Raw genomic sequence first — 26,997 nt, 5'->3', positions numbered from 1 at the left:
TTTTTGTGTGCAGCAGGATAAATTCAGGGGGCGTGCTGGAGCTCAGAGTCTAAAAATACTCCTAGCGAGTTAATAAGTGGGAGCTGTCACTGCTGCACGCCGCCTCGCCTGCGATGATGAGCTTTGCTTGCAGGGGCTGCTCTCCCGGCTGAAAGGAGGGTCTCGTTCAGTCCAGGTGTGTTGCAGTCCCCCCAAAACAGTTGCTCATCCTTGTTGGCAGGCAAGCGAGTGGCCACAGCAGGAGCCTTGATGGCTATTTTTAAAAAATTGCATTTATATCCCACCTCATAGAGCTCAAGGCAGCTTCGTACATGGTTCTCCCTTCCTTGTTTAATCCCCACATCAATCCTGCAAAGTAGGTCAGCATTGTGGCTGAGCGGGGATTCAAACCCTGGTCTCCCAAGTCCTAGTCTGACACTCTTACCGGTACACCACATTGGCTCTCAAAGACATGGTACTCCAGATGAGGTGCTCACAACTCACAACGTCGGCATTGCTCTGCTGCATAAGTACTGCACACTGACCTACGTTGTTTGGCCTTTGTGCATAACATGATAGGTGCAGAGTGCTTTTCCCTTCTGCAGAAAAGACCTGCGACTCAGAGAGCTGATGTACCAGTGAAAATGGTTTAACGAGTGAGCTCCAAAGCTGCTAAATAGAAGTGTTAGCGGTTGGAACGACGGCAGGTTTTCCGGCAGCCACGTTTGGACTGATACAGCAGGGAAGGGTGTGGCTTTGATCGCAGGAACCACACATGCAATTCCACACATGCAATTCCTATAGAAGCCTGTCTTGCCTGCCCACAACGCGGCTCCAGAGGATTGGGGGAATTGCTGAACGGGTGCCGTTTGACATGGATGCAGATGGGAGGGGTGGGCAGAACCGGCATCGGCCGTTTCTGCAAGCAAAAGGGCCTTCGCATCAAAGCCCAGGGTCTTGTGGCAACTTGGAAATGGTTGTGGCGTGAGCTTATAAGAGATGGCAGCATGCAACGCTGGAAGCTCTTGTCCTCGTAAAACCATGTCAACACAGGAAGCGGCCTTATACGTACCATTGGTCCATCTTGCTCAATATTGTCTACGCAGACCGGTAGTAATAGTTCTCTGGGGTTTCAGGTAGGAGGCCCCTCCTAGCCCGACCTGGAGATGCCAGGGATTGAACCTGCGGCTTTCTGTGTGCAAAGCAGATGCTTCCTTGGCTGATACACCAGCCACTCTTTCAGGTGGTCTCCTGGGCAGACTCCATTGAAACGAACAGGGTGAGACGAGGGCCATTTGTCGACTGGTGCGGCTTGATCTATTTGTGAATGGAGAGCAGGGCAGCTGCCTTAGGCCAGGTCAGGCTGCTGGCCCATCCAGGCAGGTGTTGTCTACTCCAGCCTTCCCCAACCTGGTGCCCTCCAGATCTTTTGGATCATCAGCCTCAGCCTGCATGGCTGTTGTAATCTGAAACATCTCGAGGGTGAACCAAGTTTAGGGGAGGTTGGTCTACTCTGCCTGGCTCTCCCAAGATCTCGGGGAAAGCAAGGTCTTTCCACATCACCACCTACCTGTTCCTTGAACCCAGGACCTTCTGAACGCAGCTCCTGTTCTCTACCACTGAGCTACTGCTTCTCCTCTCCCTCAAAGGAAGTGGACATTTTGCTGTTTGCAAACACTCAGCATACCTGTTTGTGTCGCAGATTCAAGACAATGGAACTGAGCACCTCAAGCCTCTCTTGGCGAGTGTGCTTTTTGGACACATCTCATGACGGGCACGACTTTCATTTGGTCTAGCGAAAAGAACCTCTGTGATGGTTTTATGCCGTTCCAACTGATGGCTTTATTGTGAGTCAGCAAATGCTTTTGCATATCTGGAAGGAGATGTCTGTTTCCTCAAACACTTTCGCCAGATATCTTACCTTTTTTAAAAAAAACAACAACAACACATTGCTCTGGAACGTTTGCTTTCGATTGTGTTTTGTCTCCCTCGACTATCGAAGCTTGGATAAAGGAGCGGACAAATTTCACCCCCTCTGGCTTTCTCATTGTGCTGCTTTAAAGCGACGGCAACGAAGTATCTCAATAGGCACTTCGAAGTGCAGCTGCAAATTAGATTTCCGTTTTATGTTCAGGAGATGGCTGAAAACCCATGTGCCCTGTAACGTTAAAAAAGAAAAGGGTCTTGCTTAAAAAGCTACATTTGAGTAAGCTGTGTTCCCTTGGGGACAGAGGGGGTTATTTTTTTATTTTTTTTATCTACGAGCACAGGGGGGCATGGTGTGTCGTCACCACATCAGGCTGCCTGCAAGCCCGGCTCACTTGCTGGGTGGTGTTACAGCTCAGGAGACGAGAAGCGAGAGGAGCAGGCGAAAATGTCTCTCTCCAACCAGCCCTCCGCACCCCTCTCTGAATACAGCCAGCTGTGCAAAGGCAAGAGCACAGAGGGAATTTCGGAAGGCTTCCACTGCATGGAGGCGCAGAAGGACTTCGGGAAGACCGAGTTTGCGTGGCAGAGGACAGAGGGCAAGCTGAATGAGATCGGACTGAACGTAAACTCTGGCGGGCAGCTGAAGGATGGGCTGGTCAAGAGCAGCCAGGGCTTCACCGACGAGGACAAGCTGTGTTTCTTCGAGGGGAAACTGGACAAAGAGCTCAAGGCAGCCCCGAAGGACAAAAGAGGCGAAACGGAGACTCTGCAAGGCAAGAAATGCCCGATGGCCCCCCTGGGTCACCTTGAGAGCTGGGCTCTCATCTCGGAAGCGTTCCCTCCCGCAGAAGGGGGCTTGGGGGGCGTCGGTGCCGCAGGCTCCCACTCTGGGCAGGCAGAGTCCACAAGGTCACCTGCCAGGATGGGGCAGCACGAAGCCATCACCGACCAGGAGAAGGCAGCAGGTAAGAAGGTGGCAGAAGCCAAATGCCACCAGGGTCAGCCCGGGAGTGACCCCAAGAAATACGCAGGCGAGCCGGAGACCAGCGTGTGGAATCCCAGTTTCAGCCCCGTCCTGACCAGCAATTTAGGTTGCCCAGAGGCGACCAGGAAGACAGAGGGGCCCCCTGCCTACAGCATGATTGGCGTGGTCAACGACAGCTATGTGCAGAGCAGGTTTGCACCTTCCCCTGCCCTACCCAAGCTGGGACCCCCGACCACCACCGTCGAACTGGCCCAGGACGACTTCAGGAGCAGCTGCTTCAACAACCTCCACGACATGGAAGACGAGAGGTTTTCCACAGAGGTGGGGGAGAAGCAGGGCTCTGACAGCGATTGCGGCTTCCTCAACCGAGGGGCCCACCAGAGGAAGGCCATGCGGCGTGCCATGTCGGAGAGCTCCCACCTGTCCGTCCCCCCAGCCCTGAACCTGGCGGACAAATACCCTGAGCCCCTGGCTCGGGAGGACCTCCTCGGCAGCCTGGTGTCGCCTAGTGGCAGCCTCTCCCAAAACACAAGCCCCATGACCCGAAAGCCGAGCGCGCCAATGAAAAGGTCGGCCACTGTCTCGGAAGAGCAAACATCTGCCCGCAGCCTGGGCTCCGCGCAGAACAATGCTGAGCCTCCCAGCCTCATTGTGAACCAGGAGCACCCGTCCCTCCCCATGGAGGAGCCATCTGCCAGGAAGCGAGAGGAGTGGGACGCCAGCGACAGCGCCGTCAAGAGGGAGCTGGTCAGCCCCGGGCTGTACCACAGCAAACTGGAGCAAATCCCCGAGATAGGCGGCCATGGCAAGGGAGGCAGGGTGGAGGAGGAGGCGGCAGCAGCAGCAGCAGCAAAGGCCGAGAAGAGCCATGTTGTCAATGAGCCCAGTTGCCTCGGCTCCCCGAGAAGCGGCAGGATCCAGGAGATGGAGCCGAGCCGAGCTGCTTCCGTGCCGGGGAGTAGAGAAATCGAGGTCAGCGGTGTGCTGAGTGCTCCGTCTCCCCAGCAAGGCGATGGGCCACGTGACGGTATGTTGCTAAATTTTCTTTCCCCCCCTCTGGGAAGCAGGCAGACTAGAGATGAAGGAAAGCGACTTGACAGATTGTGGGTAGGGGAGCGGACCACTCCGCCAGCCTCTCCTGAGATGGACACAGCTTGCTGCGTAGCAGGCAGAACAATGGGAAGGGGGTGTGTGGAAAATCTGGGGTGACTGGGGAGAAGAGGGGAGGGGGCAGTTCCGTTGGCCGCCGATAGAACAGATTGCTTGCAGGTGCCAGGGAAAATAAAACATAAGATGCATGAATAAAATAATGGGATTAACTATGCCCTGCTTTTAAAGATGCCTGGTGATTTTGTGGGATCAGGCTGCTTAGTTGTAGGGTGAAAGTCAGCCAAGGTCCTGCATGTCCACAAAACTGCAAGGAGGGATGTGGCACAAATTTGGGTCCTCCTTTTAGGGATGTCGGCTTCTCTTTCCTGGAAGGGGGAGCGCACCAAGAAGGGGACAATCAATTCGTCCCTTTTGTGGCTCCAAGTATTGGCACAGACCCTGTCCCATGTAGAAGCACCTGCCCCTTTAATGGGGGTGAAAAGCCTTTCAGCTCGCCAGGGACAGCCGTGCTTCTCTCTCTCCTCCCACCCCGCCTTTCTCTCAATAGGGGCTTGTTTTATTTCTTAGTGTGCCGGCACAATGCTTTGAGGTCAGTCTGCTGGTCTGAGCTGAGGGAAAATTGGGACAAGCACAGGCAATCTTTTGTGGTGTGAAAAGAGGAGAGAATCTCTCTCTCTCTCTCTCTCTCTCTCTCTCTCTCTCTCTCTCTCTCTCTCTCTCTCTCTCTCTTCTTTCTCTCTCTGATTCCAGCAGATCTGCCTTTCTGTGTAGCTGCTGCTTGCTTGGAAGTCATGGGGACTGTGGTGGCAGGTTTCTACTGAAACCTCAGTATCAAGCATCTCCAAACGCCGGTTGAGATAGCAGTGGGAGAGAATAAAAAGTTAAAAGAATTGCACAAAATAATTACTAATGAGCAGCAGTGTGTGTGTGTGCCTTACCTAGCTTGTTAAATCCGTAAGATTGCAAATATTAAGGGTTGCTTCTTAGCCAGTTTGAACTGCAGCTTCACAGAGACTGGGGTTCCAGTTCAATCTCTTGCCCTGATACGAATGATCAGGTCGCTTGAATTTCTGAACAAGGAATGGCTTTGGGGGGAACTTTTACTAAAATGCCTCCTGTCTTCACCCCACCCCTTCAGCTGTATGGTATTGCTCCTACCCCCGCCGATACGAACATTCCCACCCCTTAAAAATCTTTTTCCTTGCCTCTCTTGGCGACTGCTCCTATTGTTTCTCAGCTGCAACAAACTCTGCACCCAGGTTCTAGCAGGGGGTTTGGGGGGGGGGGGGCAAGAACAAGATGAGCCAATTAAGTGGGAAAGCAAAACCAGCCCCAATCAAATCCACATTGATCCATTGGAAGCTGATAGTTGCCAAATCCTCACCAAAGGGGAGTACTGTATACTACAGTATAGATATATAGATAGATTGATATACATACACACAAATAAATACACTCACTGATACTTAATTGGGCCAAAAGGTGCTTCAGGCTATTGCACCTCCAGTGAGGAGGGTCTTTGGCCCTCGATATTCAAAGAGAAGCTAATAAAGTGCAGAAAAGAGGGTCTTGCCTTTCCAAAGCAAGCTATCGGCCATGTGCTGAGAACAAAGGAGCGTCTAGGCAGCAAATTCAATTACGCTAACCTCCCGATAACCTTCAATGTGATAGACTCCCGTAAGCGAAGCTTGGGGTGTGTGCTTATTTTGACGGCCAGGACTGTAGAGATATATATATATATTTGACCTTTATTTCGCTCTTCTGGTGACACCCAGTGGATATTGTTCTCTTGTGTTAGGGTGCATGCCACCTCCAACCATTAGGAAGAACTGCTCGGTTTATGGGTAGTACAGTGCCACTTGCATTCTGTGGGAATCTTCGCTGGACACCCCCTCCCCATTCTTCGTTGCCCCTTCCCCATTCCAGATCTCTAGAACCACCACCAAGCACATCACAGGAAAGGAAAACTACACCCACATAGCTAAACTGTGGAACTCGCTTCTGCAGGACACAGTGATGGCGCCCAATTTGAATGGCTTTAGAAGAGGATCAGACAAATTCATGCGCTATTGATGGCTACCACTAGCCGGGATGGCTCTGCCCTGCCTCCACAATCGGAAGCTGCAAAGCTTCTGAATACCACTGTAAGCCACCGAGAGGGGAGAGGGCTCTTAGGTTCGAATCCTGCTTGCTGGTTTTCCACAGGCATCATTTTGGCTAGTGCGAGAACAGGATGCTGGACTGGCTGGACTGAGGGCATGATCCAGCAGCCCCATCTTGCGTTCTTATGACCCTTGGGGCTGTTTGTACAGCTTGTAAGGATAATTATTGGAGATGAATGAGAGTCATGAGCCGCCTCCCCCAGGGTCACTTGTTTGACTATGGCTGGACTGGAAATGATGGAAGGATCCCTGAGAGTAAAGTCTACGTTCCTACCAGCCTCTTGTTCTTGGGCATTATTATTATTATTATTATTATTATTATTATTATTATTAGGGTGGATGTGGAGTACTTGGGCTCATTTTTGCCTCTTTGCCCTTGTTCCTCATTTGTACAAATAGAAATAGTACCGTTCTGTGTGGCTTGTTTGTATAGTGCCCTTCATCCATAAATCTCAGGGCAGTTCACAACATAAAAATACAAGATGAAGGCACAAAGCACTTCACCAGCCTGCAAAGTTTGTTTTAATCAATAATAAACATATAACTTGCTAAGGACAGGGACTCTGGATTGTCACCATCCACAACAGTGAGAGGGGGGCATCCAAGGTGGGCAAAGAAGATCCTTCAGATTCTTTGCATTCCTACCACAGCAAGACACTGGAACAGTAATTTGCCCGAGAAATAACTGAAAGCATGATGGTCACAGTGTGCTTCCTGCCCCCAGAATTTAGGGCCACCATTCAGAGGCAGAATTGACATGGGGGGGGGGGAATTAACAAAAGGCAGCGCTTTGTCCTGGATCTTAGGCAAGTCGATCAAAACACCATGTTTTTGTGTGTGTTTTTAATTTAAAAAGCTGATTTTTACTTTTTGAAATATAGCAAACCCTATTGAGCTGGTTTTCAGGTCCATTAACCCAGTGTTTCTCACTCTTGGGCCTCCGGCTCTTTTGGGACTACAACTCCCATCATCCGTGACCACCGTTCCTGCTAGCTAGCCATGATGGGAGTTGTGGTCCAAAAACAGCTGTAGGCCCAAGGTTAAGAAACCCTTCCTCCATTGCTTAACAGTTAAAAGCTTCGAATCTCAGACTGGGTGATAGAAAGATTTGTAGGGGACTCTGGACAATTTTACATCTGCCATGTACATTTTAAAAACACCTCCCCTCTTACAAGAATGACCTTCAGGGCAGGTTAGGGTCCCACTCGACCTGCTCTTAATGCGATCCATTGGCATCAAAATGGGGAATGGCTCTGACTCAAGGACATCTCCTCCAGTTTGCAGCCCTTGAAGCTGCTGGCAATGGCTTCGCCATTCGTAACTGTATAAACCTGGGCGGTCCAACTTTTCATACCACCCATACATCAGCACGGAGCCTGATTTGACACTAAAATTTGGCACTCACACACCCATCCCTCATGCTGCCTTCCCAAAGACTGGGGAGGATGTGCTGGGCTTTGGGTAGGAGGCGAGAGGCTCTGGCAGGGTCCTAGACCTCTCCCATCCCCTCCCCAAAGCTGGGAAAGAGCTAACTAGGCTTTGGGAAGAAGACGGGAGGACTCTAGAACCCTGTCTGGGCCTCACACCTCCTCCTCAAAGTCCAGTGCCGTCTTTACCTGACTTTGGGAAGGCAGTGCAAGGGCTGGGGTGCCAAAAGTTGCCAAGGGCCGTCAAAAAATGCCTCAAGGGCTGGTATAAACTAATGGTATAAGCTGGTATAAACTTATGAATGGTTGGGCAGTGTGCTCTGTGGAACTACCCCCCCCCCCCAATCCTCAATTTAGGATGTTTTGTTTTCACAAATGTCACTGAAAATCTCTTATTGAGCTATGCTTACGTAATGTGTGCATTGAGCTGCTTAAGAGATTATCACAGGTGCCTGGGTTTGGAGACATCAGAGCGATCGTGATTAATATTTATACAGCATTATTTACAGGGGACAAGGTTATTTGCCTATGTAAGTCGTGATGATAGGAACCTAGGAAGCTGCTTATACCAAGTCTGACCTTTGCTCCATCTACCTTAGTATTACCTACACCAGTGTTTCCCAACCTTGGGACTCCAGCTGTTTTTGGACTACAACTTCCATCATCCCTAGCTAGCAAGACCAGTAGTCAGGGATGATGGGAATTGTAGTCTGAAAACAGCTGGAGACACCAGGTTGGGAAACACTGACCTACACTGACTGGCAACACCATCCCAGGGTGCAGGCAGGGGTCTCTCTCTCCGCCCTACCCAGAGATGTCGTGGATTGAACCTGGGAACTTCTCTGCACAAAGCAGATACTGTGCCACTGAGCTGTGGCCCTTCCCCAAATTTGGGGGACTAATAACTTTAGTAAACTACCAAAATAATTTAGTACAGTGGTACCTCGCAAGACGAATGCCTCGTGCAACGAAAAACTCCCAAGACGAAAGCGTTTTGCGATGTTTTTGGTGACTCGCAACACGAATTTTTGCAGGTTTTTGTTTTTTTGCCGCAGCAAACCGCGCTTTGCAAGATGAAATTATCGCAAGACAAAGCGACTCGCGGAACGAATTAATTTCGTCTTGCGAAGCATCACTGTATTGTAAAATGATGTCATAAAATCAATGCATTGATTAACAGCCATTAAACCACCAAACTCTGCAAGTGGAAACCTGCAGAAAGGCTTCCTTTAGTGCAAAAGCACTTTCTCCCACCGCCCCCCCCCAAATTTGGCTTGGCAGATGAGTCAGGAGAACCCCCAGAACCCCCCATGGAGGGGAAGAGAGAGGAGATTGTTCCTTCTGGCAAGCTGAAACGCTTGCACTGATCCAGTGATTGCCATAGTGCTATGCTGAATTCTTCCTGATATAAATCAGAATATATTTTAAAAGACAGCCCCCGCCTACAGGTTCACAGTCTAAAAGAGGGGGGGAAACATTGGCAGTGTGTATGTGTGTGTGTGTCGAGATATGCCTGGTTTGTGCCACTTCAGATTGCATCTGGGGAGATTTCCACAGAAGGCAAGCAATGGCAGTTGCAGGAGTTCCCTCCCTGCATCTGAAGTGGCTCAGCCCAGGCATAGGCTGATCACTGGGCCTTTGCAACTTGCCATAATAATAATAATAACAACAACAACAACAACAACAACAACAACAACAACAACAACAACAATTTATTATTTATACCCCGCCCATCTGGCCGGGTTCCCCCAGCCACTCTGCAGTGGCTCTGGCCAGCATCCTGTTCTCACAGTGGCCAACCAGATGTGCCCGTGCGGAACTCCCAGGCGGGACCCGAGGGCAACAGCAACCCCCTCCCACTTGCCATTCCCAGCAGCTGGCATTGCATTCGGAAGCAAAATTCCTCCATCGCTGGAGGCAGAACACCGTGGGCCATTGGTAGCTTTCTTCTCCTCCTGCGAATTTGTTGAATTCTCTTTTCAAGCTGTCCAAACTGGTGCCCATCGTAGCCTCGTGTGGGAACGGACTCTGTAGCTTAATCTCGTGGGTGCTTTGTACTGTTTTATCCGAGCCCACAATGCAAAAGGATTTTGACCTATTCCACGCGTAATAATACCTTTCCTACCTGCTGTGCAAAATTGGCGGGTTGTTCATAAGCCTTATTTTGCCCCACCTCCAGTAACAAGCGAGGGCAGCTTAGTGCCGCTCCTAAATTTCTTTCAACCCGTTTGCTTCTCCAGGGTGTGTGGTTATCCCATACCCTGCCTGCGGCTGTGTAGGTGTCCAGAATGGGCTGTGGCTCCTAATCTCCTGTTGCCTCTGCGTCTTTCAGCATAGAAAATGTTAAGCTTTTGAGCAGATTAGGGCCTATGAATTCGGCTTTTGCAGGCAGGAGATCGCAACCTGAAAGCAAGCGCCATTGTGCACTTTATTCTCCCCCCCCCCGCCCAATAAATAAACCTTTAAAATCTGCATTATTTGTTGGGGTCGCTGTAGTTTGCAATGCAAAGGATACAACGGCTGTGTATGTTCGTTGTTACGATGAATGGAATTTATTTCACCAGTAAGGATAGGGGATATTGGGAATATTTTTACGTTTTGTAATGTCTGCCCCCCCCCCTGTTAGTGGTTTGTTTCTGGGGTGAAGAAAGCCCTGCCCCGGAAAGAGCCCCCCTACAAAGCATGACACAGAGGTTTATGCTCACCCACAGAAGTTTAGGACTTGTAACAGCTGTTCGCTGGGAGAACTAAACAGAACCTCTGGGCTCAGAGGCAGTCTATCTTTGAACACCAGGACTTTATAAGGCTTTCCAGCGAAACCTGGGTGGCCACTTGCCAGAAACAATATTGTCAAGGCTGGTTCAGCTGCAGGTCAGCATGGAGAGACACAGAGATGAGCAGTAAAGTTGATTCTTTATTCAGGGAAACAGAATACAAACAGAGAAACCTTTGGGCAAGACTGGCCCCAGTAAAGCAGTTGCCAGAGCTGATTATCTGTGCCTCCCACTTCCCCCTAAGTCCCCTCCCCATCCAGATGTTTTCCCAGCAGTCTTAAACTCTGTCACAGAAGGGGGCCCTGCACTCTCTCTGCTCTCTGCTACATGCAAAGCCCTCCATGCCCTTGGAGACAAGAGAAGAAGGGAGCAGAATACAGTAGGGCCGGCAGGGAATTGGGAATCTGTTGCAGCCTCAGCCCCATCTCTTCCTCAGCTGCCTGTCCTGAATCTGCAGGGCTTTCTGCCTTTTCTTCCTCCCTCTCTCTCAAGCCTGCTGCTTGTTCAGCATCTAACCATTCTGCTCCCTGTTCATCCTCTGACACTTCTTTTCAGTGTCAGTTGGGAAAAGGAAAATGGTAATGTGGGAAAGGGGTGAGGGAGAGAGAATTGTGGAACGCCCAGCTGGAAGGGTTCTTTTTGGAGGGAGGATACGCTGCAATATTTTGATTCCGTTTGTGCCTGTATAAGTATGACAAGGATACACGGGGAGGGTCCGTATGGCAGAGTCTTCTGTCCCTGGCTGTCAATGGCGTAGTCCTGGTTCTAGGCTCTTCCTTGCAGACAGGAGGGGCAGAAGGAGCTGCAGATGGACTTCCTCGGTCACAGTCCAGGTTCTTTTACATGGCAGCTTATTAGTAAGTGTCTAGCCCAGTATCCTGCTTCCAAGAGCAAGGCGGGCAGCCAGCTGATTCCTGGAAGCTCAGAGAATGGCATGAGAGTGCCACACTCCCCTGTTTGCCTCCAGTGCTTGGTATTTGGATAGAAGGAGACTGCCACCACACCTGCCTAATAGCACTTGGTTATTTATAATACTTGTACCACAACTTCATAAAAAGGATAAATGATTTTATGAATTGCACTGTTTGACACTGGAGCAGACTGCTTTGGAAAGTAGTGAACAATCCTTCATTGGAGGTTTTTAAACAGAGCTTGGATGAACATATATCAGGGAATCTTTAGCTGCTAGTATATTTATTGATCAATCTATCAGTTGATCAATCTACACACACACACACACACACACACACACACACACCAAATCAGAGATCACTGGCCAACAGTAACCCAAATATTTTTTCCTGTAATTGTCTGCAAAAGCCTGGTGGCGTAGAAACTTTTTCAGCAAACATTTCTGCTTGTCTGTTGGTAGAGCACTGTGCAAGACTGGAGGCCCGGTTTCATGTAGATGAGCCTCACCAGCAGACAACCAACAATGCTCTTACAGGTTTCTTCTGTGCTCAAGCTGGGTTATAAGGGTTCAGGCAATCTCTGTGTTACACTGGACCAAGGTTGTTCAGGTAGCAGATGGGTAGCCAGTGCATATGTTTTAACAATGATATTGCATGTTCTCAGTGATTTGACCTCATCAGCATCCTAGCCACTCCAATCAGCTTCTGGACCCAGGACCAAGGACAGCTCCACATATTGTTGATAGGTCTTGTAGACCTATGCTCCTAAATCGGCCCAACTTTTTAATAATAATAATAATAATAATAATAATGCCCCCACCCATCTCTCTGGGTGGCTTGTATCATATGCAAAAGCATGATATAACATAATATAACATCAAACATTAAAAACTTCCCTGTACAGGGCTGCCTGTACAGGTGTCTTCTAAAAGTTTTATATCTCCTTGACATCTGATGGGAGGGCATTCCACAGGGCGGGCGAGAACGCCCTCTGCCTGGTTCCCTGTAACCTCACTTCTCACAGGGAGGGAACCGCCAGAAGGCCCTCGGAGCTGGACCTCCGTGTCTGGGCTGAACGATGGGGGACACTCCTTCAGGGCATCTTAAGCTAGTGTTGCTACCACCCCCATCTTAAGAACATAAGAAGAGCCTGCTGGATCAGGCCCATGGCCCATGTGGTCCAGCATCCTGTTCTCTCAGTGGCCAACCAGATGCCCATTATGGGAAACCCACAAGCAGGATTCGAGCACAAGAGCAACCAAGATCATCTAGTCCAACCCCCAGCAATGCAGGAATCTTTTGCCAATGTGGGGCTCAAACCCACAACCCTGAGATTAAGAGTCCCACCAAGTGATCCCTGAGCTAGCTCTGCATGGCATTATGAGCAAGAACTTCCAGCAGATCAGCGTATGTGTTCTTGGCTGCTAGGAATTGCTTTTGTTCAGTCTCAGTCTGCCTTGCTGTGGCACAGAGGCAGCCCCTCCTGAGCACCCTGACGAAGGAACCTGCTGTATTTGGAGCTCATTAGGAGCAGCTTTCAGGGGCTTCTGCTAACAAGCTGCTGAGCAACAAGCGAATGAATAGAAGGCCGGATGGACTTAATGCTAAGAATCCTCCCCCCCAACTTCCCCCGGGCGTCCTTCTAGTAACTGGAAATATTTAAATGCTGTTCTATGTACCCATTCAAAATCCCCTTAAACACAGACAAATAAGGACAGTAGCTTTGCTTCCAGATAAGGAGACTTTAATATTGCAAACCAGTTCATCACATATCAGAAATGGGTCATTGGCAACAGGCTTGTTTAATTTACCAGATGCTCCCCAGAAAGTGTAAATCTAGACAGTGGGGAGAGAGAATATGGGCTGGCATGTTGATGCCAAAGGCACAGAGTAGATCAGGGGTCCCCAAACTAAGGCCCGGGGGCCAGATGTGGCCCAATTGCCTTCTAAATCCGGCCCGCGGACGGTCCGGGAATCAGCATGTTTTTACATTAGTAGAATGTGTCCTTTTATTTAAAATGCATTTGTGGGGCATAGGAATTCATTCATATATTTTTTTCAAAATATAGTCTGGCCCCCCACAAGGTCTGAGGGACAGTGAACCGGCCCCCTGAAAAAGTTTGCTGACCCCTGGAGTAGATGCTACCAAAAAGCCCTGCATGAGGAACACTGATCTCCCTCAAAGAGAGGGTAGAACCCAAACCAGTGGAGTCAAAACATTGGGCAGAATTTTCTGACAGTAAGAGCTGTTTGGCAGTGGAACAGATGACCTCAGAAGGCAATGGGCTCTCCTTCCTTGGAGGTTTTCCAGCAGAGCTTGGGGCAGCCATCTGTCGGGGGGGGGGGGTCGACTAGATGAACCTTGCGGGTCCTGTCGAACTCTGCAGTTCTGTGAAAGAAGCACGTTATCTGGAAGCACCCTGGATTTCAAACTGTTTCGGAAAAGTGAAAGCACTTTTTGTAGCACCCAAGTTTGGAAGCAGGCAACTAGCACAGAGTTGTGTGGTCAAAAAGAAGCCTGGAGAAGAGAAGGTTAAGGGGTGATATGATAGCCATGTTCAAATATATAAAAGGATGTCATATAGAGGAGGGAGAAAGGTTGTTTTCTGCTGCTCCAGAGAAGCGGACACGGAGCAATGGATTCAAACTACAAGAAAGAAGATTCCACCTCAACATTAGGAAGAACTTCCTGACAGTAAGAGCTGTTCGGCAGTGGAATTTGCTACCAAGGAGTGTGGTGGAGTCTCCTTCTTTGGAGGTCTTTAAGCAGAGGCTTGACAGCCATATGTCAAGAATGCTTTGATGGTGTTTCCTGCTCGGCAGGGGGTTGGACTGGATGGACTGGATGCCGAGCAGGAAACACCATCAAAGCATTCTTGACATATGCCTGTCAAGCCTCTGCTTAAAGACCTCCAAAGAAGGAGACTCCACCACACTCCTTGGGAGCAAATTCCACTGCCGAACAGCTCTTACTGTCAGGAAGATCTTCCTAATGTTTAGGTGGAATCTTCTTTCTTGTATATATCTTCTTAATATATCAAACATTAAAAACTTCCCTAAACAGAGCTGCCTTCAGATGTCTTCTAAAAGTCAGGTAGTTGTTTATTTCCTTGATGTCTGATGGGAGGGCGTTCCACAGGGCGGGCGCCACCACCGAGAAGGCCCTCCGCCTGGTTCCCTGTATCCTCACTTCTCGCAGGGAGGGAACCGCCAGAAGGCCCTCAGAGCCAGACCTCAGTGTCCGGGCTGAACGATGGGGGTGGAGACGCTTCTTCAGGTCTACAGGGCCAAGGCCATTTAGGGCTCTTAAGGTCAGCACCAGCATTTTGAATTGTGCTCGGAAATGTACTGGGAGCCAGTGTAGATCTTTTAGGACCAGTTTTATGTTTTCCTGGCGGCTTCTGCCAGTCCCCAGCCTGGCAACTGCATTCTGGACTGGTTGTAGTTTCTGAGTCACCTTCAAAAACAGCCCCACATAGAGGTGGAGGGGAAGCAGGGCAAGGATCATGTGTGGTTCAGGTCTTCCCTCTGATCCATCACCCCATAGGAGGGGCCACAGCAGCTCTTCCGGTGTAGGGCTGGGAGTGTGGGGCAGGTTGTCCTCTTGTGCTGCTACCTGACAGCTTCGTTCTCCGGTCCTAGTGACAGTCTGCTGCTGCGGGCCTCTCACTCCCAGGAGCATGGGGTGACATTTCCATCTCAGCTCCCCGGTAAGGCGTTAGAGTCACTCCTCCCACCCGCTGCCCCTGCCAGTTGCATAAGGTGCGCAAACCCAGCCAAAGGCAGCCAGGCAGAATGCACAGAATCCGGAGGAGGGACGTGAATCTGTCTGGCATCTTTGCTGCTTTATATAAAGCGCTTGGCGTTTCTTTATTTGGGTCAAGCAAAAAAGAGTGCAGTTCCTCTTAAGACTGTTGTTGAGAGTGGGTCTTGGGGGGGGGGCGGGGATGTGGAGAGTCAAAGTGGATTCCTTTTTGCATCTAAACGTCCTTGCCTGTTGCAGCCTCCAGAGCTTTTGCTGCTTCCAAGGCCTCTGGGCAGTGATGCCTGGCAGCTGGTCTATGCGCACCATTCCAGGTTAAGCAAATTCCTTTGCTGACGCAGCCTTTGCTTCCCTCTCCCTTCTGAATGGCTTCCTTTTCTCCCCCACCCACCCCCCTTTTTGTGCCTCTCATCGTTCTGTTTGAAAGAATAAAGATGCCCCTTCCCCACCCCGCACAGCTTAATCCGTTGCCCTCTAAAGGATTAGCGTCATCGGCAGAAAATCCATTATGAGAATTATGGAGCTATTTCAATGAAGGATGGGTTTGGTCCGGCTTAGGCAGCTTGAGCAGAGCTGGGGCCCATTCACAAGCACCTGTTTTCGAGCATGGCTTTCCTGCCCTTTTCCATGGCAGATGGGGACGAGCCAAAAGTGGTTGAGCTGGTGCCCGGGCAGGTGGAAGGAACCTGGAGCAAGAAGGTGAATCCCAGGTCCCTTCTGTGCGCACCTAGAGGATGAACAGAGTGAGTAGGAGGACAGGATTTAAGCCCGGCTAAGCAACTGAGATGCTCCTTGTGGATGGGTCAGCACAGAAACGAGAGGCAAGCGTTAGAACATCCAGTCTGAGACACTCTTCCAAGTCTGAGGGCCTTTCTCTCCTAATGCCAGAGTGGTAGTAGCTCAAAAGTTACTCCAGGTCTTGGCATTGCTAGTTTTTATTTATTTGTTCATTGGCTTCCACACATATCTCAAGGTGATGTACACTAAGAACATAAGAAGAACCTGCTGGATCAGGCCAAGGACTCATCTAATCCAGTATCACAATGGCCAACCAAATGCCTTTGGGAAACCAGCAAGCAGGATCTGAGCAAAACAACACTTTCCCCTCCTGTGGTTTCCAGCAACTGGCTTTCAGAAGCATGGCTGCCTCTGACCATGGAGGCACAGCATAGCTGTCCTGGCTAGTAGCCATCGATAGCCCTCTTCTCCATGAATTGGTCTAATCCAGGTTTCCTCAACCTCGGCCCTCCAGATGTTTTGGGCCTACAACTCCCATGATCCCTAGCTAGCAGGACCAGTGGTCAGGGGTGATGGGAATTGTAGTCTCAAAACATCTGGAGTGTCGAGTTTGAGGAAGCCTGGTCTAATCCTTTTCTAAAGCCATCCAAATTGGCGGCCAGCACCGTCTCCTGTGGAAGGGAGTTCCGCAGTTTTAACTATGTGCTGCAAGAAGAAGGGCTTCCTTTTATCTTGTGAGCAGCTCACAAGAATCACAACAGCATCGGGGAGAGGGAAACATTGCAAACACTATAATATCAAATACTGTAACATGTTGTTGTGTTGTTGTTGTTTAGTCGTTTAGTCGTGTCCGACTCTTCATGACCCCATGGACCAAAGCACGCCAGGCACTCCTGTCTTCCACTGCCTCCCGCAGTTTGGTCAAACTCATGTTCGTAGCTTCGAGAACACTGTCCAACCATTTCGTCCTCTGTCGTCCCCATCTCCTAGTGCCCTCAATCTTTCCCAACATCAGAGTCTTTTCCAAGGATTCTTCTCTTCTCATGAGGTGGCCAAAGTATTGGAGCCTCAGCTTCACGATCTGTCCTTCCAGTGAGCACTCAGGGCTGATTTCCTTAAGAATGGATAGGTTTGATCTTCTTGCAGTCCATGGGACTATAACATATAAACTACAATAAATTCGTCTGAACAATGAATGCAATTTGTTTAAGTAATGGTAATGCAATAAAAGCCGCTTTAAAAAAGTTTAAAACCACGCAAAAAATAAAAGCAGGTTAAATTTAACAATGGTTAACAGTGGTTAGACACCTAGTCATTCAGTTCATTGGGGGGGGGGAGTAAAACTTCGGTGCAGATAGTGGGTGTCTGGTGTATCTCGACAGAACAGGGGCAGCCACACTCAAAAGCCCTGCTCCCAAGTTACTGTGGAGCTGGGCTTGTGATATTTTTGGGTCTTGGAGAAGGCAGAAGCTCTCCCACAGACCACAGTGACCCACTGGGTGTATATAAAGGATAAGACGGTCTCTCGTCTTGGTGGAGTCACCAGCTGCTGAAGAATTAATGCTGTACACTACCACAAACGTAGCTCAAGCGAGGCTTTGCCTTCGAACAGCCTGGCAGCGTTTCATGGACTAACCATACATTTTAGGAGGCTGAAAGTGTGAGCTTTTGGATTACACAGGACTCTTCTTCAGACCTCGGGTGTTTACAGTAGGAACTTTAAATGTGAAGAATGTAGCAGGGCAGGCAGCTTTTGAGCCAGAGGAAAGCTGCTAGCAGAAACAGAAGCTGTGTTAATTGGATTGCAAATGTCTTGCCTCGCTGTGAAGGGTCAGGTTTAAAATCAACCTTAGTCTATAAGGCAAGAAGAAGAAAACCCCAGTGTGTGTTGGGGAGGGAGGCAAGGGGGGCGAAACCTTTCTACCTCTTCTTCTTCTTCTTTGGTGATCCCTCGTAGCCGAGTAAGATTGTCTTCCATAAACACGGTTTAAACAGTGAGTCCATAAGTGACTGTGGAGGCCAATTCTGGATCCACACGTCCTTCCACAGTGGGGACATTGGTTTCCAGGCGGGAGTTGATCATGGTGTGCATTTGCCAAGCGTGTCTTGCTCTTAGAGTGTCCCCCCCTCCCCCCCGGGTACTAATGCAAAACAGCCCCGTTTTCAGATTAGCAGAGCTGGAGTTAAATGTGGGAAGCAGTCAATTTTTATTAAATTTTCTGGTATTACCTACTGGCCAGAGGGCTTGGAACCCAGCAGGGAGCTTTTCTGCTGCCAGTTCAACGAATGATCAGCTTCAGATTGTGGTGACCCAATGCCTTCGTTGGCCCAGTTTCTCAGAATTTGGAGATTCAGACTTTGCAAGCATTTGGTGTTTATGGAAGCACTGGAATTTCTTCTTGCGTCTCTGGCTTTTTAGAACTTCCTTCCTCTTAAACGTTTGCAGCACATTGCCACGGATCCTCACTGGTCCCAGATTGGACCACCCCTCTCGTTTTTTTTTGAGGGGGGGGGAATCCAAATCATATCATATCTACATATTTATTCTGGATTCATGGTGCTGGTCCAAAGTGTCTCCTTGCATCTCTGGTTCTTAAAACTTGCTTCCTCTTTGAATCACATCATTTTGTCTCCTCACCTTCCCCTAAATTGGCTTAGCCTTCTAGTTTGAGTGGTGAGGAAACACCCAAATCATATCATATACTCAAATACCTATCCTGAATTTGTTGGGCCGGTCTGCAGATAACACATGATCTCTCACTGTGCAGAAATCCCCAAAGCCATCCTCAGTACATGTTTAAATAAGTGCCTGAGATATTTTGGCTTTATATAAAAATGGTTTGCGTGGAGTTATATAATCAATTAAACATAGACTCCTCTGACTGTGATGGTCTGTTTATGTGTTTCATACCTGCCTTCCCTTTCTAGTGTGACATGAGGGCACCTCTTTCCTCTCACGCAAGAGCTTCACTTTCATATCCGACAGCCAGCCACTTAGGTCTTCCCTTGTAATGCTGCACAAAAGGCTTTCTCTTAAATTAATTTGTGCTTCTGCATCAGGGGTGGGGACCCTCAGCCTTGGGCGCCAAATGCACCCCACCAGCCTCTCTTCCATGGCCACCGGGACTCTTCCCAGCCATCGCGCTCCCAACTCCGCCATTCTTTAGCCATCCCTGTTTTGCGCCCTCCTTGAGTGTTTTATGCCTGGCTGGAATGTGTTCTTGAACTCTGACAATGTTTTCCTGCTTACCTGGATGGAGGATAGAACCAAGGGGACCTGAGCATGTGTAGAGAAAGCGGAAGGTGGTGGACTCTCCTTCTTTGGAGGTTTTAAAGCAGAGGTTGTCGGGGATTCTCGGGCTGTGACTCTTGCATTGGACTAAATGACCCCTGGAGTACATTCCACCTGCACAATTCTACGACAAAGTTTGTATTCAATATTCTGCCTCGTTTTTTGGCTTGGGCCCTGCTGATCGCTAGCATGTGGAAGGTTGCCCAGAAGAAAATGTGACCCTGACGTCAGGGGAAAGCCAACATGGTGCCCTCTAAATGATCATAGAATCATAGAATTGCAGAGTTGGAAGGGATCCCAGGGGTCATCTAGCCCAACCCCCTGCAATGCAGGAATCTCAGCTAAAGTGTCCATGACAGGTGGTCATAAAACCTCCAAGGAAGGAGAGTCCACTACCTCCCGAGGGTGTCCTTTCCACTGTTGAACAGCTCTTCCTGGACTCAAACTCCCAGCAACCACTGCATAGCAGGGGCGGTGGGGGGGGTGTTGTCGTCCAGTGATGGGCATCTACAGAAGGTCCGTCCGATCTCTTTGGTTGCTGGACGCTATTCATGCTGGATGTTGGCGACCCGCATGCCTTTCCCCTCCCCGTTGCTCGCAGCCAGGTACCCGAGGGTGTCTTGGCTGAAGTTGTCAAGCTGTCAGAGTGCCAAGGATGTGCCTGGCAGCAACACAGCTGCAGCACCCAGATTTAAAGCTCTGTAATTGAATGGGATTTGCTACTTGGGGGTACGTCCTTCGACACTTAACGCATTTTGGCATGAATCCTTTTTGTAGGAGATAGCCGGTTCTTCATCAGAGTCTTCGCCAACCTTGGGCCCTCCATGTGTTAAATTTTTATTTATTTGTTGCATAGCAATCCCACCTTTTTCTCCATGGAGCTCACGGTTTCATACATGGTTCTCCCCGTCCTTGTTTAATCCTCACAGCAACCCAGCGAGGTACGCTAGCGACTGGCCCAAGGTCGCTCAGTGAGAGCTTTGTGGCTGAGTGGGGATTCAAACCCTGGTCTCCCAGGTCCTAGTCCAGTTGCACCACACAGGTTCTCTGTCGATGGAGTGCAATTCCCACCCCCCCTACTGTGCTGTCTGAGGCTGATGGGATTTGTAGTCCAACATCATCTGATGTTGGCGAAGGGTCCTAGAGCTGTACTAGAGAAATAGCCAGTGTGCTCAGCACTTGAGTGTCGCTTCCAAGGCACGTTCTTGACTTCCCTGTTTCCGATGCCATTCTGAAGTGGTCCCCTGAAGTGGTCATTGGGACTTTGCCCTTGAGAAATCTTTGTGGATACTGTGCTTTGAGGGGCGGGAGACATGGACAGCCCTAAAGGGCTGCTGAGTCTTGCCTCGCATGAGAATCTGTAAGCAGATTTTGGCTCTGGTTTCGACAAAATGAAGGCAGCCGGCCAGGCCTGAGAGCTACATAGGGCATATTTCCTCGGATTGCAGGGGGTTGGACTGGATGACCCTTTAGACTCTACAGTTCTATAATTGAACTGGTCCAGGCTGCCTGTTCCTTGCACCGGTTTGGTGCTAGAACAGACCTTGGGTTACTTTTACTCATAGCAGACACACTGAGTAAAAATTAGTCGAATAGAATCATAGAATTATAGAGGTGGGAGGAGCAACAAGGGTCATTTAGTCCAACCCCCTGCAATGCAGGAATATTTTTGCCCACTGTGAGGGTCAAACCCCGAATCTTGAGATTAAAAGTCTCACGCTTTACTGACTGAGCTCGCCTACAGGCTTCTTCCCAGACCTTTTAAACATGCTTCTTTATACATGAGACAAGCGACCTCTACGAGGGGGCAACAACATGCACAAGACCGTTGGTGAAAAAGCACAGTCCTTCCTAACTTGTGCACTCTCGACAGATCAAACTTCAGATAAATACAATACAATTTTTTAAAAAAACAACAACCCCAAACAAATTGAACTTTCAAAAGTGGCTGGCATAGGCACTCCCTGGCCCCCAAGTGAAGATTTCTTTTTGGATCAATAGGTGGATTAGCAAGATCATTAGAAAGATGAGTTGAATCATTCTCAAGTTAATGTGGCTCTGGCTCCTTGAAGACCCCAGAATAGAGCAATTTTTTGGGGGGGGGCGTGTTCTCTGCCAGGGCAGCTGAGCCGATGAGTCGAGACAAATTACTGGGTGGAGGGGCTGCATCCCTCCACGTGCGAGATGTCCTCGCAATACCCATTTGTGGAGGGGGATCCGGGCTTCCTTTCTGCTCCATCGGCCAGAAAGGTCTCCCCCATCAGCCTTTATGAACTAATGAACAGACCTGATTAAGAGTTGGCAGCTCCCGCACCCCCCTACCCCCTGAGGTATTCCCGGGCTGAGGGGAGGGGGAGGAGGAAGGCAAAATGTTCATGCACTGGTGCTCCGTGCAGCATTACAGAGAGGATAGCCTCGTAATTAAATGCTGAATGAAAGCAAATGTTTGCTGATGAGCATGGTGGGTGGTTAATTAACCGGACGAACGGACGGGGAGGAGGGGAGTGCAAAGCTCGAACTCACAACCCTGAGTTGAAGAGTCTCATGCTCTACCGCCTGAGCTATCCCAGGTCCTTCTCCATGAATTTGTCTAATCCTCTTTTAAAGCCATCCACGTTGAAGGCCACCACTGCGAGTTCTGCAGCTCAGCTCTGTGCTGCGTGAAGAAGTTCTTATCCATCCAGAGAGAAACTGTCTCTACCCTCTTTCTCCATGCCATACAGGAAGGGTAGGATAAGCACATCATAAATAAATTGCCATCTCGAATAGGAGCCACACGGAGCTCCCGTTCTGTGCTTGGATAAGCAGTTTTGCGGCGACATACCGTACACAGAACTGGCAAGATGGAGGCTGCTGAATGGGTCGGAATGCAGATCAATAGTTATTGCATAAAGGTGACTTCTGGTCTCTGCGGCTGCGAGTTTAAAGACGTGTCTGTGTGTCCTTGAACTTGGGGAGATGGACTGTCCCTAAAAAGGCAGCAGACACAGCCCTGAGCCATCAAAAAGCCTCGGTGAACTGGCTGCTAATTTAATCCTGCCAGAGCCCCTGGGGTGCTGAGTCCCGCAGCAGGTTTCTTTTTCCATGGTGTGAAATCCAGCCGTGTGACAAACTGAATTATATGTGCTTCTGCCTGTGGCGGATGAAAATTCTGAAACACATTAATAACTTGGTTTAGGGGCAGGGAATGAAGTTCATTTCTAGCAACACACACAAACACCCCAACCGCACCCCTCATTTCCCGCCCCTGGTCTCTCTGTTTACGCAAGGCTGGTTTGTTTATTTAAGTATTTTTCAATTTGCATTTATATCCCACCTTTTTTTTCTCCTCTGAGGAGCTCGAGGTGGCGGACAGGATTCTCTTCCTCTCCATTTTCTCCTCACCCTGCGAGGTGGGTGAATTTGACAGAAGACAGTGACTGGCCCCCACCCAAGGTCACCCAGTGGCAATTTGAACGCTGGACTCTCCCAGATCCTAGTCCTGCACTCTAACCACTAGGCTACGTTATTTGGAGGGAGGGGAGCAAGGTGGGTCCATAAGGGTTGTTGTGGGAAGTGAGTCAAGAAACAACCCAATAAAAAAAGCCATGCCCTCTCACACACCCCAGCATAGGATTCTGAAGGCATCCCAGCCCACTCCTTGCACCAAAACCATAGAATCACAGGATTGTTGAGTTGGAAGGGGTCCCGAGGGTCATCTAGACCAGCCCCCCACAATGCAGGAATTTCAGTTAGCCATTCCCAGCGCTGAGAATTGAACGGAAGTCTGAAGCCTCCTGGCATTGCCCAAGTGGCTACAACGCCAGCTCCCTTCTGCCCCTCTCAGGTAGCGCCAGGTGCACGGCTTCTTTGGCATGGGCTCTTTGGGGCATTACCTTCTCGGCCCAGAAAGAAACCTGCGTTGCAGCAGAGCAGCTCCCTTCTGCTTCAATATTGCCAACTCACGTGCCAAAGGGTTTTGGGTGTTCCTCCGAGGGAAATGTGCTCTCCTTCCCACCCCCCAGCCCCCGGTCGCAGTCAGCCAACTGAGCGCTTTCCAAATTCAAACATTGCTGGGAGATTCAGGACAGACTTACAGAGGTCCTCCTCCACACACCTCATTGTTAAAAACCATGGGATTCGCTCCCGGAAGAAGAGGTAGTGACGCAAACCAATTTAGAGGGCTTTAAAAGAGGATTTGACACACTTGTGGGAAGAGAGGACTTTCAGGGTTAAGGGGTGATATGATAGCCATGTTCAAAAATATGAAATGATGTCATATAGAGGAGGGAGAAAGATTGTTTTCTGCTGCTCCAGAGAAGCGGATACGGAGCAATGGATTCAAACAACAGGAAAGAAGATTCCACCTAAACATTAGGAAGAAAGAACTTCCTGACAGTAAGAGCTGTTCGGCAGTGGAATTTGCTACCAAGGAGTGTGGTGGAGTCTCCTTCTTTGGAGGTCTTTAAGCAGAGGCTTGACAGGCATATGTCAAGAATGCTTTGATGGTGTTTCCTGCTCGGCAGGGGGTTGGACTGGATGGCCCTTGTGGTCTCTTCCAACTCTATGATTCTATTATTCAGGGGCTATTCACCACAATGCTTCTGCTATGCCTCCACAGTCGGAGGCAGTGATGCTTCATAGAATCATAGAGTTGGAAGAGAGCACAAGGGCCATCCAGTCCAACCCCCTGCCAAGCAGGAAACACCATCAAAGCATTCTTGACAGATGGCTGTCAAGCCTCTGCTTAAAGACCTCCATGCTTCTGAAGGAGCATGACATGTGGGCTGGTGGATGTTCAGAGGGATCCTCTTCTTCCCCAGTTAGACTTTAAAATATGTAGAGGAACGCCAGCATGATGGGATGCAGCTCCCATCATCCTTGATTATTGGTGGTGCTGGCTGGAGTCGATGGGAGCATACTGTGTTGGCGACTGCTTTTCATCCTGTGCAGGATGAAGCATTTTTCCACATCACGTAGTCCTGGGCATAAGGCTGCTTCCTGCGATCCGTATTGTGATATTAAGAACTTGCTGTGCTTCAGGAGCAGTTCCTGTACTCCCCTCCTCTTTGTAGTGGGCATGTGGCAGGAGGAAGATCCATTGTCCCTCCCCTGTTGCGTTTCCCCTCAACTGCATTTAACTTCTAGCAGTTGCATACCTCCAAAATCCTTCTCTTCCTGGTTACCACCCGGCGCCGCCTTCCTTGAAGTCTCCTAGCCGGTGTTGCTGGCTCCTGGGATTGCTGAGATGCGCTTTGTAAGAGCAGAGCTGCTGGTTCAGTCCAGACCCCTTGCTAATGATCTCCTGTGGTCTGCAAGTGCAAGCAAATTCTCTGCATCCGCACGCCAGTTGCGGTTAGAACCAAGCAATGGAAAGGGAGTTAATGAGTGCCAATGTGTTCAGCCTCGGTGCATGGCAGTGTGAAAGCTTGACATTTTCGAATGTGTTCTGAATGAATGCAAATATTAAAAGCCATTTAGCTCAATGTTTATCGGGGCTTGGAAGATGGGCATGGCTAGATCATGGCGCTTCTGACGACTTTTGAAACCCCGCGTAGGCATAGTACAAGAGGCATTCCAAAAAACCCTACAGCAGCCGTGGCTTCTGCTTTTTTAATCTTATTTCTTTAGATTTCATTACGGTAAACTAAAGAATATCCATAAAGAAATGCAGCATACTACTGAATATCATCATTAAAGTTGTTATTCCAAAATATTACCCGTATATACATATTTCTCAAAAAATCTGCTAGTCTGGATTTAATAAGTTCATTTAATCACAGTTACTATCAACCAATTCCCCCAACCCAATCCATTTGCGTATGGTAGGAGCTATACTCCCCCCTCCCCAAATTTTAGCTAGCATAATCTTAAAGGTAAAGGGACCCCTGATCATTACGTCCAGTCGTTACCAACTCTGGGGTTGCGGCGCTCATCTCGGTTTATTGGCCGAGGGAGCCGGCGTACAGCTTCCAGGTCATGTGGCCAGCATGACAAAGCCACTTCTGGTGAACCAGAGCAGCACACGGAAACGCCGTTTACCTTCCCACCGGAGCGGTACCTATCTATCTACTTGCACTTTGACATGCTTTCGAACTGCTAGGTTGGCAGGAGCTGGGACCGAGCAACGGGAGCTCACTCCGTCGCTGGGATTCGAACCGCCGACCTTCTGATTGGCAAGCCCTAGGCTCTGTGGTTTAATCCACAGCGCCACCCGCATCCCGGCAACATAATCTTAGCACCAGTTAAAAGGTTGATTACTGTTTCTTGATAGTTTTTCAGGATAGCATCCCTTTTAGATAGGGAAGTAGAAATATTTTAGGGTGGCTTCTTGGCTGGTATGTATCCACTCAAAATGGGTTGCACAGTAACATCACACACAATGAACATGGGGAAAGTAGAAACTGAGCTCATAGCATGTTGTCAAGGCAGGCTGATGTTTGCACTTAATGGGCTGAAAATGGGGGTTTGGGGTGGTGGTGGAAACAGATCTACGTGCCGTGCGCACCACCATTTCCAGATTAAGCTTAGCAAAGCAAAGTTTGCTGCCTAAAAATGGCAAATCCCTCTAACCAGCGTGTAGAAGTTCACTCCCAGTGTGATGGGAAGGCTTTGCAGCACCCTGCGGTAGTGAAAGAGGCACCGATACCTGTCCCTTCAGCTGCGTTCTTTGAGCTCTGTCCAACCTCCACCTCTCTTCCTTTTGTGCTGTCATACAGACTCTGCCTAAGGCCTGTTGTTGATGCATGGAATCCGAGTGCATTTTTTAATTAATTTCCCTTTTCCCTTCTTTGCTTTGGTCAGCAAAACCAGAAGAGATAAAACCAGCCGCCGAGGTCGCGACAGCGAACGACATCGCGGCCCCTCCAAGCAAGGAGCTTCCACCGAGCCCCGAGAAGAAAGCCAAGGTGAGGGTCAACCGTGTTGTGCTTCCAGCGCTGGGGGTTTTGGTTCTCGGCACCCTGCTTTCCCCCTTCTACTTCTTAAGCCAACGATAAGTTCTGTACTCTGAGCCGATGGGCTCCCAAGAAAAGTAGCTGGCTACCAAGCCCAGTTTGATGGCACACAAGGCTGTTAACACCATCCCTAAGCTCCTCATTTCTAACCCAATCGTGGTGGCTGTGAGAGCAGTCCTGGAACAAATGCTGAGCAGTTCTTGAGCAGTTTTCTTCCCAATGTCTGCTCTGTACCCAGCCCTGTTCTGCTTGCTTGAAGGAGTCCTCAGACGTAAGTAGGCCTGGAGTGAATTGTGTTGCGTCAAGTTGGAAATGAAGAACAGCTGAACTGTTCACTCCATCTTTTCCCTATGCCAGTGAAGGTAGACCAGGGATGAGGAAACCTCCAGGTGTGGTTGGACTCCAACTCCCTTTCAGGAATGATGGGAGCTGGAGTCCAGCATCACACGGACGGCCACAGTTCCTCCATCCCTGACGCTGGCAGTACTGAGCAGGATCAGGCATCCCCAAACTGCGGCCCTCCAGATGTTTTGGCCTACAACTCCCATGATCCCTAGCTAACAGGACCAGTGGTCAGGGGAGATGGGAATTGTAGTCCAAAACATCTGGAGGGCCGAAGTTTGGGGGTGCCTAAGCAAGATGAACCAGTGGTCCAATTCTGTATAAAGCAGCTCCCTGCGTTCTGACAGCTATCCCGATGTGAACAGGTTGCCCTTTCTGGAAATTAGGTCAGGAGCAAGCCAGCCAGCAGTAAATCACAGAGAGCCAGTGGTGTTAACACATTATTAGGGGGGGGGGACCAGAAACTGCACAGGTGTGTCAGGCCTAATGAGCACAGCAACAACTCTTCCTCTGTAGGTCTTGCCCCAATGAAATAGTTGCCGAGACTGAAAGTCTCCGCCTCAGCTGTCTTAAGTCCCCTCATCTCCAGGGCTTTTTCCAAGCAGTCGGAGACTGTGCCTGCATGCAGCCTGCCACTTCTCCACTGGTTT

At 49.5% G+C, this 26,997-nt stretch overlaps 2 protein-coding genes across 15 annotated transcripts in view; both read left to right on the top strand.

Annotated features, from left to right (window-relative positions):
* LOC118091751 (serine/arginine repetitive matrix protein 2) overlaps positions 1-26,997 on the top strand; it is a 198,911-nt gene that overhangs the window by 138,567 nt on the left and 33,347 nt on the right. For all 14 annotated transcript variants that reach the window (XM_060281018.1, XM_060281023.1, XM_060281017.1 and 11 more), the window contains one exon: positions 25,854-25,957. In XM_060281018.1, the coding sequence (XP_060137001.1) occupies positions 25,854-25,957 (104 nt within the window). The remainder of the gene's footprint in view (positions 1-25,853; positions 25,958-26,997) is intronic.
* LOC132592872 (uncharacterized) lies at positions 104-13,939 on the top strand. The gene has a single exon (XM_060281025.1). The coding sequence runs from the start codon at positions 2,354-2,356 to the stop codon at positions 4,100-4,102; it is 1,749 nt and encodes a 582-aa protein (XP_060137008.1). The 5' UTR covers positions 104-2,353; the 3' UTR covers positions 4,103-13,939.

Source organism: Zootoca vivipara, chromosome 12 (assembly GCF_963506605.1).
Source record: "Zootoca vivipara chromosome 12, rZooViv1.1, whole genome shotgun sequence".
NCBI classification, from domain to species: Eukaryota; Metazoa; Chordata; class Lepidosauria; order Squamata; family Lacertidae; genus Zootoca; species Zootoca vivipara.
The sequence above is the reverse complement of the archived record's forward strand: the minus strand, read 5'-3'. Positions and strand labels throughout refer to the sequence as shown.

Excerpts from the sequence above, each read along its gene's own strand:
- LOC132592872 (XM_060281025.1), top strand. The coding sequence starts at position 2,354 with ATGTCTCTCTCCAACCAGCCCTCCGCACCCCTCTCTGAATACAGCCAG.